Source organism: Hyperolius riggenbachi, chromosome 6 (assembly GCF_040937935.1).
Source record: "Hyperolius riggenbachi isolate aHypRig1 chromosome 6, aHypRig1.pri, whole genome shotgun sequence".
Lineage (NCBI taxonomy): Eukaryota > Metazoa > Chordata > Amphibia > Anura > Hyperoliidae > Hyperolius > Hyperolius riggenbachi.
The window spans coordinates 212934598-212954949 of NC_090651.1; the positions used below are offsets into that span (position 1 = coordinate 212934598).

The 20352-nt window shown below is 42.9% G+C and overlaps 1 protein-coding gene and 1 long non-coding RNA gene across 3 annotated transcripts in view; one reads left to right on the plus strand and one right to left on the minus strand.

Moving 5' to 3' along the window:
• LOC137521305 (uncharacterized) overlaps positions 1 to 20352 on the plus strand; it is a 114606-nt gene that overhangs the window by 27599 nt on the left and 66655 nt on the right. Inside the window, exon 2 of the long non-coding RNA XR_011022089.1 lies at positions 8836 to 8918. This is a non-coding gene — a long non-coding RNA (uncharacterized lncRNA). The remainder of the gene's footprint in view (positions 1 to 8835; positions 8919 to 20352) is intronic.
• Positions 1 to 20352, minus strand: part of ADAMTS8 (ADAM metallopeptidase with thrombospondin type 1 motif 8) — a 117947-nt gene that overhangs the window by 21634 nt on the left and 75961 nt on the right. For both annotated transcript variants that reach the window (XR_011022088.1, XM_068240391.1), the window contains exons 6-8: positions 12374 to 12557; positions 11834 to 12006; positions 6255 to 6430 (exon numbers count right to left, since the gene is read on the minus strand). Coding sequence is in view for 1 of the 2 variants with exons in the window: in XM_068240391.1 (XP_068096492.1) it covers positions 6255 to 6430; positions 11834 to 12006; positions 12374 to 12557 (533 nt within the window). In the remaining variant the exon portion in view is untranslated. The remainder of the gene's footprint in view (positions 1 to 6254; positions 6431 to 11833; positions 12007 to 12373; positions 12558 to 20352) is intronic.

Sequence of the window (20352 nt, forward strand, 5' to 3'; positions counted from 1 at the left end):
TGCCATCAGATTCGACCAACTGACAGATCCCTATCTGATCGAATCTGATCAGAGAGGGATCGTATGGCTACCTTTACTGCAAACAGATTGTGAAGCGATTTCAGCCTGAAACCGTTCACAATCTGTTGTGGTGGTGGTGCTGCCGCCGCTCCCCCCGCCCGCATACATTACCTGCTCCGCCGGCGCGACTCCAGTCCCCAGGTCACCGCTGCTCCGTCTCCGCTCTGGTCTCCGGCCTCGGCATGCTTTACTTCTTCCTGCCCGGCAGGAAGTTTAAACAGTAGAACGCCCTCTACTGTTTAAACTTCCTGTCGGGCTGGAGGAACTGAAGCATGCCGGAGACCAGCGCGGACACGGAGCAGCGGTGACCGGGCGTAGCCGTGCCGGCGGAGCAGGTAATGTATTGCGGCTCTATTGCGTCGGTCGTCGGGCACTCGAACGCCGCTAGCGACGTGCTCCCTACCCGCGGGCGATCGACGCTAATTTTCCGCACGGAGCGATTGACGGGATCGGACGAAAAGGATCGAAATTCGGCGTGTAGCGCGAATGATTGGCAGCAGATTCGATCCCAGTGATCGAATCTGCTGTCGAAACGGCGGCGAATCGGGCCAGTGTATGGCCACCTTTAGTCCTGTGTGGGGAGTCAATAGCAAAGACGTGTTTTTAATTTGTGTACAGATCTCTAAATTAGCTGGCTCAAATTAATATTTTTTTAAGTATTTCAGGTCAGGTATAAATTAACACTTAACAAGCTATTTCCCAGAGCACAGACTCCAATGGTTTCAGGTAAAATGTTAGCCAGCTCTATGTGTGCTCTCCCTCCATGCAGTGTGAATAGTATGATTATGCTGATCCAACCAGTTAACTAACTCCTTCAGCTGGTCACACTCACATGCCCAACTTACTCCTCTTCTTTTACTTTACTGTTGCTAGTTGCTCACACAGATAGGTTATGTGATCAGAAAAAAGGTCTCTGATTTACTTGCAAAACCTCTAAAATGCTCCTACCCTTCTTGGGTTTCCTCCGGAGAGCTTCTGTTGATACCATACACACTGGGCTAGCTGAAGCTCAGGGGTAATTATTCATGGTAAGTAATGGGCACTTCCTTACTTAGAATAATAATGTGGAATTATAGACATGCGCTGATATGAAGTGTGATCTTAGTGACAGGTCCACTTAATCACACAGTAAGTTAGGGGTGATGGGAGGCCTCTGCTTTTCTTAGAACAGTCCAGCCACACTCTGGAAAGCTCTGGGCGGGATGCTGTGCTCTTGCTTGTCTGGAAAATTATCATACTTGCATCTAATGAGGCTTATGCTGTGAAGAACAGCAGCTTTAACTTATAATACGTTCTGTGCATTCTCCAAACCCTGCTGATACATTCTGCTGTCAATTTAAGGGAAACTAAGAGAAGGAAATAGCTTGCAGATGTGGGTGCATCAATGTCTTCCTTGCTCATTTAGGCACTGGATTAAATCTGCTTATTATTTTAGATAGCTTAAAGCAGATTTATGAAGGCCAGTGTAGAAATCGTTTGCAGCAGCCAAGTTGCGCTGATTCCTCTATTCCATAGCAAGATAAACTGCTTTCATGTGTTCAGATCTAACAAAACAGCACTGCCAAAACTTTAGAGGGCTGTGTATTTGTCTTATTTTCCAATGCAGCATCCCTCAGTGCTGCCTGATATCCTACCAATGTAATTCAAATAAAAGCTTTTGAGGGCAATCCGTATTCTCCCCTTGTATTGCAGAGAGTATGGCCCTAATTTTTCAAGAGCAAACAACGTTGGAGCACTGGTTAGCAGAGCAGTTTCAACAACTTCCCAACTGAGATGAGAAAGAGGGACACTTAAGCCACACCCCTGGTCACACCCCAGCACACCTCTAGTCAGGCATACCATAAAGATTTCTTAAGAAAAATATGTTGTTTTTTAATTCAAACCCAACTGGTCCTTTCTATCCTGCATTTTCCTTCATATCAACATTTGAAAATAAGGAATATATCGATTTAAAAGATGGGACTAAAGTTCAGAGGCAATTAAACACATTTTTCAGTAGAGAAATACATATATTTACATAGAAAGAGGGACAAAGTCTTGAAAGAGAGACAAATGAGGAGGAAAGAGGTACAGGGCTCCCAAAGAGGGACTGTCCCTCTAAAAGAGGGACAGTTGGGAGCTATGCTTTCAAGGCTAAATGGCATGACGAAACCCCCACCTTGGCAATAAGTACATGAACGTCACCTAAATGTTTTAGCCACTGTACATCTATGGCACAGTTCCTTTACCCACCCAAATAGGCCTCATAATACTTGGCCACAAGCCAGCATAACTGCTTCTCAGGCCACTGTGTAACACATCCTTCTTATGGTGGCCATACATGGTACAATTTTTTCATACAATCTTACCATTTCTGTGTAGTATAAGGGTAAATTAAGTGAATATACTGAAAGGATAATTTATGCAGTTCCCTTACATTACATGGAAAAGGTAAGATTGTATGAAAAAATTGTACCATGTATGGCCACCATAAGAAAAAGACAAAAGCTTGTACAAATTTAAACAGAAAACTAACCTCTTAAAATATAGTACCTTCCTGTCCAAGCTTTGTTTTTTTTAATCAATGCTTTATATTCAATGCAATAATTAACATATACCATTATGTTCCCACAAAAACATCTTAAACCGGAATATATCCCAGCATTTATTCTTTGCTTTAAAAAAATATTTACAGCATATTATATACAACCAGCATTTTTTTTTTTTTACTAGACCAGCATTCAAAGGGTTACACACAGGGCTGGAAAGTTCAGTGCACAGAAATCCCATCTGAAGTTTAGATAATGTTATCTTGTGTGTTTACTTGTCTTGTGTGTTTCAGCATTCTAAATTATTTTACAGAGCAGGCTAGTGATTTTTTGAACTGTCCTCTGAAGAAAAAAAAATACAGTGACAGACACTTGAGATAATAAGCTTCAGAAGACAGAGCTTTCTGCGACTTTGAAAGTTGTAGAGATCAGTGGCTCTTCTGCATAGATAATAACTGGAGTTTCTTAACAATATTAGACTCATGTCTCTGCTCCTAATTTTTTATTTTATTTTATAAGTTTATTTTCACTTCAGATTCCCTCTAAAGTGCCAGTTGTTATGTTGCTTCATGTAATACCCTCCACTACAGAGTAATTACTTAGGCTATGTCTCCACTGTGCTTGGCATGCGTCTTGCGATACACGATGCCGGCACAACTGTGATGTGTCTCACAGCCGAATTCCTCAAGCCACACCATGCATTGCTATGGGGTTTGGATGGGGGTGCGAGATTATGCTGCATGCTGTCAGATTTTTCCCCGCACATGAATTTCGGAAGCTCCCTGTTGACTTCAATAAGCTAACAAATCGTACCCGCATTCCTGTGCGGGGAATCGGACCTTAAAGAGACACTGAAGTGAAAAAAAAAAATGATATAATGAATTGGTTGTGTACTATGAATAATTACTAGAAGATTAGCAGCAAAGAAAATATTCTCATACTTTTATTTTCAGGTATATAGTGTTTTTTCTAACATTGCATTATTCTATAATATGTGCAGATTACACAACACTCAGCATTCAAAATGATTCTTTCAGAGCAGTCTGTGAAGTAATGACCTCTCCTCTAGCAGAGAAAAAGTAAACAGTTCACTTACAGTTGAGATAATAAAAGTCAGATAACGGCCCTCTCCACGACTAACTTAGTCGGAGAGCTTAATGGCTTGTTTGCATAGAGATAACAACTGGAGTTTCTCAACTCTTCCTGTACTGGAAACAATTAGACTGATGTATCTGATCTTAATGTTTTATTTCTTAGCTGTACTACACATACAAATCATAATATCATAATTTTTTTTCGCTTCAGTGTCTCTTTAATTGCAGCATTGGAAACCTAGCCTTACAGTGCCTTTCCCTGAGGGCCCGTTTCCACTAGTGCGGTGCGATTTCTTTGCGGAAAACGCATAAACTAATTGTATGCGAATTTTCATGCGATTTCGCATGCGTTTTCGTGTATTTTTGTAAGTATGCGATTTTAACCATGTCAGTGCCTGTGTGCTTTTACATTGATTTTACACGAAAACGTATGCAAATTCGCATGGGAAATTCACATAGCGAAAATGCGTGCAAATTTCCTATTACCTTAAATACATTACATGCGGATCGCACACTAGCCTTGCGGTGTGCGAATTCTGATGGCTCTGCTGTGCAGATATTTTCTGTACAGTCCTCCGCAAAGATTTCCTGACAAGTGCAAACAGGCCCATTGACTATTATTGGCTATGCGAATCTGCATGCAGAAAATGCATGCAGATTCTCTCTAGTGGAAACGGGCCCTAACTGTGGAGAGCTTTTTCCAGTTCTTTCCTCCACCATCCCAGTCTACCAATGCATTCCTATATCTACAGTAGATAATGACATTATTTTGATATGGAATATGAAGTATAAAGTAAAACAAAATCTTGTTTTACACAGCTGAGTTTTATTTTATTAAGGATGAAATGGAAGGGTCACTTCCATAAATGTGTGCCAGATTCTTCCACAACTGCCAACTTTCGTTCTACTCATTACATTACTTGTTACCTGCATGTACTTAACATATATGAGCGCAGGACCAATAGAGAGCTAATACTGCATTTGAGGGAGGGCCCCTCTGGCCCAAGAGCCCCAATGCGGTCGCAACCTCTGCATCCCCTATTGCTATGCCCCTGTGTTACACTTCTTGCTTTGTGTGCAAGTTGCTGCTTCTAAAAGCATGTGAAAATGGTCTCTGGTATAGTGGATTCTGGTCACCAAGGACAGAGGACAGTGTAGGTAAGTATTTAACCACTTAAAGAGAACCAGATATGAAATGAAGGAAAGGTTTATACATACCTGGGGCTTACTCCAGCCCCATACGCATGGATCGCTCCCACACCGCCGTCCTCCGCTGCCTGGATCCGCCGGTACCGGGTCCCATCATTACTGCGAGTCGGCCGGATGGACGCGGCCAATTGTCCGCATTACAGGGGCTCCCTCCATATACCTACGCGTGCGGCTGCATACTGTGCAGCCGCATGCGTAAGGGTATGGAGGGAGCCCCTGTGTATGCGGACAATTGGCCGCGTCCGCCGGAAGTGACGGGACTCGGTACCGCCGATACAGGAAGCGGAGGATGGCGGCGTGGGAGCGATCCAGGCTTATGGGGCTGGAAGAAGCCCCAGGTATGTATAAATCCTTTTCCTATTTTAGCTGGCCATTCGTCTCGGGTTCCCTTTAAGTCTATCTGTACGGATATTTATGTCCAGATAGACTCTGCTGCTGCCACTGCGCCATGCACGTCATTGATCTAAGTCCCCCGCAGAAAAAACGACGGCCTCTTCTCAGAGGCTGCGGTCTTTCTGCAGAAAAAAAAGTTTCCCGTCCTCCTAATGCTTCCTGGAAGCGAGATCGTTTGCTTCCAGGACTTTTTGACTGTGTACATTTTTTATTAAAAAAAATACATTATATTACATTTAAAATTAGCTGTTTACCTCCCACACCCAAAATTACCCAAATAAAATTTTAATAAAAAAATTACAATAAAAAAAACAACATAAATAATTACCTAAGGGTCTGAACTTTTTGAATATGCATGTCAAGACAGTATATTAATATCATTTTTAAAATTATAAGCTTGTAAATAGTGATGGACACAAATTGAAAAAATGCACCTTTATTTCCAAATAAAATATCGGTGCCATAAATTGTGATAGGGACATAATTTAAATGGTGTAATAACCGGGACAAATGGGCAAATAAAATACATGGGTTTTAATTACGGTAGCATGTATTAATTTCAAACTATAATGGCCAAAAACTGAGAAATAATGATTTTTTTTCCATTTATTTCTTAATCTTCTTGTTAAAATGGTTTTCGAATAAAAGAATTCTTAGCAAAATGTACCACCCAAAGAAAGCCTAAATGGTGGCAGAATAAACAAGATATAGATCATTTCAGTGCGATAAGTAGTGATAATGTTATTGGTGAATAAAGGAAAGGTGAAAGTTGCTCGGATGCATAAGGTGAACAACACTGTAGGCCGAGTTGGTTAAATGACAGCTTTCCTGAGGACTTTATATGGAAGTTTTTCCATCTTTCTCTGACATATCAGACTTGACATCCATAGAGTCTTCACATAATTTGTGTATATTCACATTACTAACTCTCCCGTTGCCTGGCCTGTGGATGCAGCCCAGAATTTCTTACTTGGCCTTGTTGAACGATCCAGAGATTTTCCTGCAGCTGGAACCATCCCCTCCACACACAGCGCATTTATCCAGCTTCTTGGAGGAATTAAGTACATGATCACACCCCGCTTTAATGCACTGACCTTGTACGCACACTGATAAGCTTTCTGGGCCACACAGGGTGCCATCAACCACCTAGAAGAGAGATCCAATGATTATCAGCTCTTCAGTGTACAGGCTGTACAGTTATGCTTTCTGGCAGAACACAGAGATGGGTTGGCTCAGCTTGTATAGTGATTTTCTGTGTTATTTATTAGTACTAGAAGAGTTGCTTGATTGTCCTGCACTAACAATACAGCAAAGGGAGCCTTGAGCCTTCATAACTGAGCCCATCTAGCAAGCCAGGTCATCTCAGTGCCTGCATGGCCCTGCGTAGTGCCTGACTTGGGCTCCGCCATAGACCGTAATTGTAATTACGGCTATAAAGGAGCACAAATTATGTCCAAAGAGGGACAAATTAGCTTAACATTTATATATACATAAATATATATTTGTCATAGTCCCCTACATTGCCTAGCCAAAGGAAAAGCAGTCTCTCCCCACACCCAACTGAACACCGCCAGGAACTTAAAGGGATACTGTAGGGGGGGTCGGGGGAAAATGAGCTGATCTGACCCGGGGCTTCTAATGGTCCCCCGCAGACATCCTGTGTTGGCGCAGCCACTCACCGATGCTCCGGCCCCGCCTCCGGTTCACTTCTGGAATTTCTGACTTTAAGGGCCCATTCACACCTGAGCGGGAATCGCACGATTCCCGCTCGCGGCAAACCGCTAGCGGTTCTGCAAGAACCGCTACACATTGTAGCTAGTGGCCGTGTTCTCACTGCCGCGGTTGCGGTTAGCGATAACCGCAACCGCGTTGCATGCAGCGGTTTGCCGGCGACGAGCGTTCCGCGATTTGCGATCGTGATTAGCGTGCATAGCACGCTAATCGCGATCGCTCCAAAACCGCCGCAGTGTCCAGTGATTTTTCCGCGCTAATCGCGGGAAAATCACTCCCGCAGAACGCCGGCGGTAATCGCCGGCGTTCTGCGATTGTAAGTGTGAATGGGCCCTAAAGTCTGAAAACCACTGCGCCTGCACGCCCGTGCCCTCTATCCCGCTGATGTCACCAGGAGTGTACTGCGCAGACACAGACCATACTGGGCCTGCGCTGTGCGCTTTTGATGACATCAGCGGGATCGAGGACATGGCAACGCAGGCGCAGTGGTTTTCAGACTTTAAAGTCTGAAATTCCAGAAGTGAACCGGAGGCGGGGCTGGAGCATCGGTGAGTGGCTGCGCCAACACAGGATGTCTGCAGGGGACCGTTAGAAGCCCCGGTAAGTTCAACTCATTTTCCCCTGACCCCCCTACAGTATCCCTTTAAGTACACCAATTTAGGACTGGTGTTCATGGTCCTTGTACCCTTGTACCTGTGCTTGCAAAGGTGTGCTGAAATCACAATCATTTCCATAAAATATCTGGCTGTGGCTATGGAAAATATCTATTGTACATCTACCTGAACAGATAAACAGAATTAACCAGTACTTTATAAATTTTATTCCCAGCTTTCTACAATGGTTTCAGAGACCTATTCAGTGATTTGCAAAATGTTCCATCTCTCTTTTTTGTGCATTCTGGATCTTTTATCACATAAGATAAACTTTACTGGGAAACAAAGTTAAGTTCGCATCAGGCGTCCTACCATTCAGGTATGGTTAGTTGGGTGATGCATACATGGCAAATAGTCAGAACCATCAAGTAGTAAATAAGCTCTTTATTGAAGTAAAAACAGCATGATATCTTGCTGTAACAGCGACAGCTCCGCTGTTTCGGTCCGCAGACCTTCCTCAAGCTGTTAAGTCACATATCACACTGCCATTAAAACCAATCCAAATATATAGGCAACTTCACAGTCAGTAACCAATCAAATTCAAATCTCTACAGCCAATCAGAGGCCAGTGGTCATCCAGTGGACCTGATGGGGAACTTAGGTCTGTAAAATGCAAATATTTCTATCCCATAATAGTGCACAGAAGCTCATGAATATCTAAATCCTTCTCCACATGTCCAAATGGACCAAAAATGAAACACCGCATCATGTAGGCAAATAATATGCGCATATTAAACACAGTACCTGTCTGAAGTGTCTTACTGTGGCTGGAGCGGCCGATAATCCTCACTGACAGCCGTGCTTCCGCCTCCTGACGTCACCATGACGCCGCTTGGCACGCGCGCAAACGCGAACCCCCGAACGCAAACGATATCGGTCCCTCGCGAAAATCAGCGCTCGTGCACGAAAACGCCAACGTCCCACGTGAAAATCCGTGACCGCACGAAACGTGCAGGGCATTGGCGTTTTTGCGCACAGGCACTGATTTTCGTGCGGGACTGATATCGTTTGTGTGCGGGGGTTCGTGTTTTTGCGCGGGGCCTTTGGAGTTTCGCGCAGGGGTTCGTGGTTGCGCGGGGGCAACCGTACTGTCGGTTGGCGCTCTTTTCTGAATCGGGCCTTGGTATGAGAGTGGGTTGATATTAATATTGTATTTACTTATTTCAGAAATCGGCAGCTGGAGGAGATCAGTGGTCATCCGATATTAATGCCCATCTACTGTGCGTCTAGTGATCTGTGGGGAGGAGGTGGTAAGTCCCTTTATGCAGCAGCACTCCTTATATTTAGCTAGATGTCAGTTTAGAGCAGCGCTTCTGTTTATATACAGCACGATTTGCCCGGCATGTCATGCCGGCATCGTGCTGGTATGCGTTGCCATGGGGATGTATCACCAAGAGATAGGTGATTCCCCATCGGCTGTTGGCAGTCATGTGACTTTTGTCACGTGGCAAGCGGCGTCATGGTGACGTCAGGAGGCGGAAGCACGGCTGTCAGCAGGGCCGGATTTCTATAAAAGGCCACGGCCTAGGGCGATAAAATTAGATAAGATAAGAAGGGCGGCATGACTTGGAGAGAGAAGAGGTCATATGTCAAAGTAAATCATCTCTAAATCAAAGTAAATCATCTCTTCTGGTCCCGCAGCGCAGCCATCCAGCGCCCTGCTCTGCACTAATAGCTGAATTCCAGAGTTCCCCAATCCCTGCTTCTCTCTCTTTCACTTCTTGATGTGTTATAACAATCATTCTTCTGTATAATGGACATACAAGTGGATGTGAGAAATAAAAGGGATTTACATTACAAAGCAGATAGAACTAAGTTCCGCTGAGTTTTAATGCAGGCATTCACAAACATCACTGAGCTCTGCTAGTTTCTTTTACAGCTTTATGACTGTTTTTCTTAGCTAGCAGTGGTCTCTTCTTCCTTAGTTAACTCTTTCCTGACTCATTTTCTGTCCTCCAGCTCCTACCATCTATGAGACCTGCAAGAATAAAAATGCTGTTTTCTTCCCTTTCATTGCTAAACTGTAATTTTAAAGGACACCTGAGCAGTGGTGCTCATCCAATATTCGGGTATCCGAACTACACAGATAATCCAAACTTTTTCCATTATCCGAACTTTGAATAGCAATTCGGATATTTTTTAAAATCCGAATAGCACCATCCGAGCAAACTCGGATTTCCCATCTGAGAGAGAGAGAATTTTTTTTTTGAGGGGGGATTTTAAGTCCCCACATCATTAAAAAAACATGATGCTACATGCCTCATTTACCCTAAAATGTTTTAAAGGCAATTTAAAACCCACTTCCGGTTTTCTACCCGTATATCCGAATCCGGGCAGATATCTGGGATACTGGGTTCGGATATCCGATTCGGGTACCAAAATTTCAAACTCGGATATCCGATTCGGATCGGATATCTAGGTATCCGGATCCGAATTCAATCCGGATTTTTAAAAGGGGTATCCGAGCAGCACTGCACATGAACAGTTACTACCTCTATGCTAATGTGTATGGTTTGGCATGATGCATCCTTCTCCTTTCCTGTAGCAGTAGAGCATTGTACCCTCTTAGCCATCAGTGAAAGCAGAGAGTTTTGAATCAGGGTGATACCATTTATTGGCTTAAAAGAAAAAGAGTAAGCTTTCTGCTAATAAGCCTTTTTCAGACTTTGTTCCCGTATACTGTCAATATGTTAGAGCACACCACCACCATATGTACATTCAACATTCAAAAGAGATGCATACATTTTTTAGCAAATATAAATAAATGTCATTCAGATGCTTTAAAGTGGAGCTGAACTCTTGCACAGGAGAGAAGGAAAACAGAGAACTGTACCATGTATGTATTTCGAGAGCCTGTCTAATTCCCCCTCCTCTGTGTCACAAGTTGTAATTTGATCTCTACACTGTGTCACCTGACTGCCACAACATCTAAGCTCATTTGAAAGCACAGGATGTTAAAAAATATGTCTGCTTCCATAAAAGCAGGAAGTAGACACACTGCAGATTTATTGCAGGATTTGTATCAGCTGTAACAAAGAAATGTTTTTATTGAAAGGTTATGTTGTTGCATATCTTTTAGAGCAGAGAGGAAGTTCTGAGTTCAGGTCCACTATAATTACAACAGAACATCCAAAGTGGGTCTACTTACCTGTTCTCTGTTTTGGATGGGCTTCTCTCCATTGCACTGGCCTGCCACCTGTTTGTGGCGCTGACTGCAGCCAGTCGCACAGAGGACAAAGAAGCAGCGCATGCTCTGGCCACTCGTGCTCCCTGTAATTTCTCGCTCCTGCCCAGATGTGCACAGCAACCGAGGCCGGTACAGTGTTACACATTCTTGACAAGTACCGGTCATAGATCAGCATCATTTCTCAAGTATGCATGTCCAGAACACTATCGGCTGCTGTGCACATTCGGGCAGGAGTGCAAATTACAGGAATTATTTGCTGAATGGGGGCCAGAGCAGCACAACTGAAATGAGCCCATTCAAACCAATAATCGCTAGTCAGAGTGTTGGACAAAATATTTTTTTTGGGGGGGGCGCTTGGAGATAGCAGGCCTAGGGCACTGGAAAGTACAAATTCGGCCCTGGCTGTCAGTGAGGATTATCGGCCGCACCAGCCACAGTAAGACACTTCAGACAGGCACTCTGTTTAATATGCACATATTATTTGCCTACATAAGGCGGTGTTTCCTTTGTGGTCCGTTTGGACATGTGGAGAAGGATTTACATATTCATGAGCTTCTGTGCACTATTATGGGATAGAAATATTTGCATTTTACAGACCTAAGTTCCCCATCAGGTCTACTGGATGACCACTGGCCTCTGATTGGCTGTAGAGATTTGAATTTGATTGGTTACTGACTGTGAAGTTGCCTATATATTTGGATTGGTTTTAATGGCAGTGTGATATGTGACTTAAAAGCTTGAGGAAGGTCTGCGGACCGAAACAGCGGAGCAGTCGCTGTTACAGCAAGATATTATGCTGTTTTTACTTCAATAAAGAGCTTATTTACTACTTGATGGTGCTGACTCAACTGCGACTGAGTTTGAGAGTGTATAGTGCAGAGACACTAGGAGTCATAGCACATCTATCTGACCTCTTTTGGGTGCTTGCTTCACACAGAAGGATTATATGGCAAATAGTGCATATATTCATCATCTCACCTTAGACTGGAAGACTTTGAATTCGCTCCCACCACGTGCCCGGCACATAAGCCTACATCGATCACGGGGGGATACACCTGAGTACTTTGGGATCCATTCATGAAGTTTTCCATGTCGGTCTGTGTAGTTATAGGAATTGTACTTCTCACACTGGACCTCCCTAAAACTCTTCTCTGGAATAAAGAAAACAAAAAAACACAAAAGTTGGCCTGATTGACTAGTTAAAATCCTCATTTTTTATAACATCTTTCAATTTTGATAAATCTGCCTCATTGCGTATGTGCTGCTGTTTTTTTTGATTGTGAAATACAGTATGTAACCATAAATTAGTTAGAGCAATCCAACATCTTGTTAGTCTGCCTATTTATTTCCCTGCATGGAAATGATTTGTTGGAAAAGTAGGTATTAAATCTATACGACATCAGATTTTCTTTGAAACAAATGTTGATCTCAATCACCTTCTCTAATGAACTGAATGTCTATATCTAGGGTTCAGGAATAGAGTCTAAAAGAAGAGATAGAGGCAACATATATACCTACCTTCGTGAGGACACTCCTGGGTTTCACACGACTCATAGATAACTCTTTGACCATGACAGTAGTTCCCTCCATTCTGAGGTTCAGGATCATTACACTCCCGGTAGGAGAAGTGTACACCCCCTCCACAGCTCCGGGAACATTCACCCCAAGGGCCCCAGTTCCCCCAGTTTCCATCCACAGGCACCTGGTGGACAGACCATAACATGTAAGGAGTTGTTGTTACACATTGTTTGCAATGTTTGACATCTGAACACAATAGAAGAATCTAAGGATTCAGACACACAAGTGCTGTAGTTATCTGTTTTAGATTTTCTTCACTCGCTGAAAGTGATGTTTTTAATAATATTAATTATATTTATTTTCCTCAAATAACATTAAAAACAAAATTGTATAACATAAGCATAAAACACCAAACCTTTCTAGTGATGACTATACTTAATAAAGGCACTGAACTGTATTATTCTTAAGCTGGCTATTAATGATACAATCCCACAGATGATCAGTCGTTTCCAATCGTCATGGTAAATGGTTGGAAACTATTTACTTGTTTATATCTACAGCTGTCATGTTTAATCACTTCAGCCTACAGCCCATTTTACCCTTAATGCCAAAAGCCATTTTTACCTGTCTGCACTCCCCCATTCATTTAGCCATAATTTTAACACTGCTTCTCACAAGTGAATGATCTATATATATTGTTTTTTTCACAACAAATTAGGCTTTTTGTGAGTTATACTTGTTTTCAGTAATTACTTTATTTTCTATGCATTTTATAGGCAAAAAACAAGAAAAAAAAACACACTATTTCTCCAATTCCATCCTCTATAGTTGTAAAATAAGCAATGCTACTATAAAAAAAACCACAGATTTTATTTGCCTATTTGTCCTGGCTAGTGGCTATCACAACATTTAAATTATGCTCCTAGTACAATGTATGGTGGCAATATAATATTTGGAAGTAAAGGTGTATTTTTTCTGTTTTGGTTTTTTTTTTGTGTCTGGTCAATTGCAAGCCCTTATGTACTATAATAACAGTATACCCTTATGACATACATATTAAAAAAAAGTAGAGTCCTTAAGGCAACTATTAATGGATTTTTTTAACTGTTTCTTTCTTTTTTTTAACATGTGATTGTTTGGTAACTGGGGTGGGGTGGGGGGGGGGTGGGGGGGCATTTGAAAGGGACTAATTGTTTTATTTATTAAAATGTGTGGTATGTGCAAATTAACTTTTCACCACTAGATGGCGCTAGAAACACTTCCCTGGTTTACCAGAAAGTTTTTTGTTTTTTTTAACTTTACTTTTGTTCCATCATTATGAATGGACATGGCCCCTGATTGGAGTCGCCACTATTACACTGGAGGCGTATACACGTCCAGTTAGACTTGAACAGTGTCTATCTGGACGACTATAGTCATCAAGATAGACTGAAGTGGTTAAAGAATAAGTCACTGATTCGTTAAAAGGTTTTTTTTTCTATAATAAGCCTCAGATATAATCTTGATCAGATTATAAGCGTGGAAGCTACTCTACATTTGCAGTGGGTCAAGTCTAAACTAGTAAGTAGTCAGACTTGTTTTCCTACTCCTGACATACATGAGATGTAAAGATGACTAAAAAATGAATAGCTTTGCTGTTAATATGGTAAATGGTCGATATCTACTTGTCATCGATCATTCGTCCTGACTACCGCTTTGCATCACTATATAGATTATTTTGCCTCCACAAGCGTTGTGCTACGTGATGAATCAAGGCTATGGAGCTGTTGATCTCAAAACACTCCCACTCTTTACACTGTTTATATTAGTAGAGGAGATTCAAAACTTCTCACCTTTAAAGTTTAAAAAAAAAAAAATTCAGCAATTAAAGGGAACCTGAAGTGAGAAGAATAGGGAGGCTGCCATCCTTATTCCCTTGTAAACAATGCCAATTGCCTGGCAGTCATGCTGAGCTTTAGTCTTTAGTTGTTTTTGAGAGTCCAATCATCTGATCTACATGCTCATTCTGAGCTTAAAGGTGGCCATACACTGGTCGATGTGCCATTAGATCGACCAGCTGACAGATCCCTATCTGATCGAATCTGATCAGATAGGGATCGTATGGCTGCCTTTACTGCAAACAGATTGTGAATCGATTTCAGCCTGAAACCGATCACAATCTGTTCAGCTGCTCCTGCCGCCTGTCCCCCCCCCCCCGTATACATTACCTGAGGCTGGCTCCCGGGCATCTTCTCCGCACTGCACCGCACCGCTGTTCTTGCTCCATCCCGGCGCTTCCTGTGTTACTCCGTGACCAGGAAGTTCAAATAGAGCGCCCTCTATTTCAACTTCCTGGTCACCGGAGTGACACAGGAAGTATAAGCGTACACTGGGACATGCGGAAATGCGGTGCAGCGAGGAGAAGAGGACCCCGGAGCCAGCTTCAGGTAGTGTATACATGCTCGGATCGGGCCCGAATCGTACGCCGCAAGCGACGCGCTCCTACCGCCGGGCGATCGAGGGTAATTTCCCGCACGGCGCGATCGACGGTCCGATCCGATTTCGGGAGGGAATCGGATCGGCGGGTGCGTTTAGCGCAAGCGATTGGCAGCAGATCCGATCCCAGGATCGGATCTGCTGTCGAAACGGCCGTGAATCGAGCCAGTGTATGGCCTGCTTAAGCCCCATCTACACGATACGATTCTTTGTACGATTCAATTACGATTCTATTTACGATCCGATTAAATCCGGCATGTCCGATCGGAATTCGATTCGATTCAATTCGATTTGCCATTGTTTTAAAATAATAGTATTAGAGGCAGAACATCAGCACAGAGGTGAGGCAACTGACATTGTTTATTACAGAATGAAGATGACCTTTGTGTTCCTCTAATGGCCCATACTCACGGGCGAGAAATGTGGCCTGTCGCCAGCACACGTGAGCGTGTGGGCGACAGGCCGGCGACAGCTTCTCGCCAGGTCCCTCCGCGTACACACGCGGAAGAGGGACCAGCGGCAAGGCGGAAGCTGTCGCTGACGTTCCTCCTCCCCCCGCCGGAAGCTCCATGTACCTACATGGAGGTTGCTGTCGCTAGTCCGCGTACTCACGCGGACTAGCGACAGTTGCGGCGGGGGGGGGGCAGCGGCGACTGTCGCCATGCGATTGAAAGTTTCAATCGCATGGCGACGTGAGCGGCGGGCGACAGTTCGGGGTGCGCGCGTGTGCGACGGCCCATACTCACGGGCGACCTGTCGCCGCAACACGCGCGCGCCGCGTGTTGAGGCGACAAAAGTCCCTCGTGAGTATGGGCCATTACATCAAGCTCCCTTTAGACCCTAGAGCTAAGTAATTTGCATTTTGGTTGGCTGCATTTTCACTTGTTTTAAGTTGTAACCACACATACAAATGTAAATGTTCCAACTTAAACCCTGAATCACATGGCTAATTACTAGTATTTACATACCCAGTAAGTTCATGGTGAGCAAGGACCACTAGGATTTCATAAGGGAGCATTAAAGCATCCAAAGAGTTCCCTTTACTAAAACTAATTTAGCATGGGTGATTACTGTGAATGTACACGCGTACTGTAATTTCCTTTGGTTTATCTTATGACTATAACTTAAAGCTTTACACCGCTCTCATTAGCCATTATTAACCTCTTTAAAAACAGTAATATGACTAATAGCAGTCAAAGGAACAAATAACAGAAAAAGAAATTAGTTTGTAGATTGTCAACAGAGGAAATTAGACAAAGTAAAAACTACAAAAAGGAGAATGCGGATAGTCACTGAAAACAGTAGCAGAGAGCATGCAACTTGAAAAGAGTCACGATCCATTTGGGCTTCCGGAGATGCCTTTGACATTAATAAGTCATGGAACGGAAAGAGAAAGGACATTGCAAAGGTAAATGTTTATGTGGACATAACAGTCAGAGCTGCTGAGATCTTGGATGAAAGCCAGGCATTGTGCTCTAATAGTAAAGAAGAGCAAGAAGAATCGTTACGTGGCTTGGAATGCCTGGAACCAACAGAAGTCCATTCCAGCCATGGAGGAGACAGATGCTGTAAGCTGGCTGAGAGATTTCTCTGTTCAGAGCAGTCTTCTGTTATGCCATGTTTTTGCAAAGTGTCTGAGATGTTTCCTAGAGCTGAAACTAGTAACTGTAACTGCTGTTATGTGAAATTATAAAGGTAAACCCCATTTAATTCTGCTTTTGCATTTAAGCAACACTGATGTGAGGGCTTTGAACCTCCTTTAGTGGGCCCATGTAGCTGGAGATACTTCTAAGTAAACCTGCAGATTTATTCCTCGGTAGCCCAAGTCTGTTGAGTTTCAGGTCTTGGTAAGAGCACATTCTTTAGTTGTGAAAAAACATAATTTTGCTATGAGACAGATTGAAGTCTTTAGGTTTCAGGCACCTTGCTTTGTGAGAGCTATGCATCATCAATTTTACTTCAAACAAGTCAGGGAAGCGTTCACATAGCAACCCTAAAATGTACTTCTTAGGGTCCATTTCAACCCTCCCACACTGATTATTTCTATGAGAAAAATGTTATAGTCCTCTGTTTCTTCTTATTCTCAGTGAGCTCAGATCTGCTATCAGTTATGTCTACCTGCAAGAAGTAGTTTCTAATGCTCTCCAGGCCCTCCTCAAAATCATCCACCATTGCTAAATGCAGCATAATAAGTTCTAAGAGTTCTGTTAGTATGGTGAAGTTCACCGGCTGTTCACAGTCAGGAAGCGGAGTGGGACTGGGTAGGTCTGGAATCTCCACAGCTCAGTAAGACCATAGATTCTCACTCCAGTGTCCTTGTGGGTCAGGCTGTACCCCCCACTTTAATGTGTTCTTATTGTAACTCAAAACTATGCAGCCTTACAATCTCCTTGCTGTTACTAGCAGAACTGTGACATTAGACCTTCCCTTTGGCTAATCCTCCTAACACGTTATTGCATAATCACTGCATTGGGGCAGATTATAGTCTATAATGTTGCCAATGAAATAAAACATTGTCTGAAGGGTAGCATATGTTGTTCCCAAATCTGTATATCTTATTCAGCATTAATGGTGTCTCTCCAGATGTGGAAACTCCCCACAATATGTGCACTAATTAACTCCCATACTACCATGGATCCTGGATTTGAACTGTGCGCTGGTAAGAGGTTGAATGGTCTGTCTACTCTTCAACCTAGAGGGTGTGGCATTCATGATAAAAAAAAAAATGTATTTCAAATTTTGATGCATCAGACCACAGGACAGTTTTCAGCTTTGCCTTAACTTATCTTAAGTGAGCTTGGGCCCAGAGAAGGCAACTGTATCTGGATCATGCTTATATATGGTTTCTTTTTGGCATGGTAGAGCTTTAACCTGCTTTTTTTTTAAAAAAAAACATGTTTTATTAAGTTTTTCAAAAAGAAACATAGTATGAGAACAATTTCAAGTAGAAATATGACATGCTTTCAGATAAACTATCCCTTCACCCCCACCCTACGCCCTTCCCCCCTCCCCGTCACTATTTCTTCCTACACATTAAATTATGCTGGTTACTCCTAATGCAGGCTGTCTAGTTCCAGTCCTTTGCTCTATCAAATCATCAGTTTGTTTGTCAGTTTGCTATTAATTCCAGTTGTCCAAGGGTGCCTACCAGTGTGTATATTTAAAGGGTAAGACTAGCTTCTGCAAATCTTGACGAGACATTACATAAAGAAGATATGGTTTCCAGCGTTGAAAAAATGTTTTGGTAGATTTTTCTTTGTGAATATAGGTCTCTAGTTTGTCGAGTAACATTATATGTCTAAGCTCTTCCTTCAGGTCCCAGATAGTGGGTACAGTTGGGTAGACCCATCTATTGTAAATTGCTTTCTGGGCTGCCAGAAGACACAAATGAACTAGATCTGTTTCATGCTTTGGGGGGGTTAGATTCTTCCTGTGAGTTAAATAGAAGTAACATGGGGTCCTTCGATATTTGGCACTTATTCAGCCTGTTTATAAATTTGACAAATGTTTCCCAATAAGACTGGATAGTTGGGCAGAACCATAAACAATGAATCATATTAGCTTTAGGATGCAAACATTTTGGACAATGACTTACATATCCCGGCCTCGGTTCTTTATATATCACGTTAAATGCATATTTGGCTTCATATATCATGAGCAAGTGGGACTCTCTCCATCTTTCGCTTATCATCACTTTCCTAACCTGGTTATTGCCTTCAATAATTCTCTTTTCGATATCTGGTACTGTGAAGTATTTGTTTCAGCTAGACATATTATTTTTCACCTTACCCTGCAGTCCCGACTCCCACGCTTCCAGGCCCTGTTGGATATCTGATAAAGAAATTCTACCACCTTTTGGTTTTAAAAATAGATCAAAGGGTAAGATATTGGCTATAACCGATATGTTCTTTAGATGTGCACGTGCAAAAGACTGAATCTGTGCAAAGACCAGAAAATCAGTTCATGGCACGCCATATAATCATCTAATTTCCCCAAATGATAACCAAGTTTTGCCATACCCTTTTCTGCCCATTTTCTATAATTGTCATGAATGTTTCCTGCCGTGAAATTTGGATTGCCCTTTAATGGTAAATATTTTTAGATTTTCCACGGGAGGTTAAAAACCTTCCTGACCTCCCTCCATGCTATCATTGTGTCCCTATATATCACGTTATGATTTAGTCGTACTGGCATGTTTGACCAACTGGCATGTAGAAGACCTGTCAATTCCCATGGTTCAGCTATATGGCATTCCAGATCCGTATTTGAAAATTCCGAGGCGTCCACGATCCAGTCCCTCACATGCCGAAAGAGGCATGATATGTTATATCTACGGATGTTTGGGAAATTGAGCCCCCCCATCTCCTTTGGTAACTGCAACCGGGAAAGTTTAATTCGAGCTCTTCTATCATTCCAGATAAATTTGCTAATTGCCTTATGAAGTTCGGTTACATCTTTATGCTTTAAAAGACCCGGCAAGACCTGCATTGGATAGAGTAATCGGCCAAAAGTTATCATTTTGACCAAGGCGATACGCCCCATAACACCTAAGGGGATGTTTTGCCATCCGTGAATAGAGATGTAGCGAACGGTTCCCGAACCGTTCACCGGCGAACATTTCTGAATACATGGGGCTTTTACTACTTCCGGGTCGCTCTGACCCGGAGTAGTACGCCTGCGCTGCCCGGCGAAGTGCGTCCTAGATCGCGCTCCTGTTGCCGGGCACTCTCTGCGCATGTGCGTGACATCATGAACGACGTCATGCACATGCGCAGAGAGTGCCCGGCAACAGGAGCACGATCTAGGACGTGCTTCGCCAGGCAGCGCAGGCGTACTACTCCGGGTCAGAGCGACCCGGAAGTAGTAAAAGCCCCAGAGATGTTCGCCGAGCGAACAGTTCGCAACATCTCTATCCGTGAAGTGGTTTTATCAGGGATCTAAATAATGGTGTAATGTTTAAGGAGTAAATAGAGGCAGGGTCCCTACCCATGTTGATTCCAAGGTATCTGATATTGTCTTGTACCACTTTAACCCCAAAGTTTTTAAAATCTTGTGGGTTTGCCAGTTTTGAGATTGGAAGAAGTTCTCTTTAGTTTACATTAATTTTGAAGCCTGAAAGGGCTCCAATGGTGCTGATAATTTGTAGTGCTTTAGGTAGTTGGGTTTGTGGGTCAGACAAAAACAGCATCAGATCGTCTGCAAAAAGGGTTTGAACTACCTTCATTCTGCCTATCTGAATTTCCTCCAGCTCTGAATGTAATTTCCTAGCTAGTGGCTCCAGCGCTATATTGAAAAGAAGTGGAGACTGTAACGATTGGTGTCAGCACGCAGAGAGAATCTGATTATTGATGATCTGCAGTATCACCAAGAATGCAGATATATACCTGATTATTGATGATCTGCAGAATCACCGATAATACAGATATATTGCTAACCTCTGGACACCTATATAGTGTGAGTGTTTTTGGTGCAACAGTATTAACTTTGAGTGAGGACCACCTGAG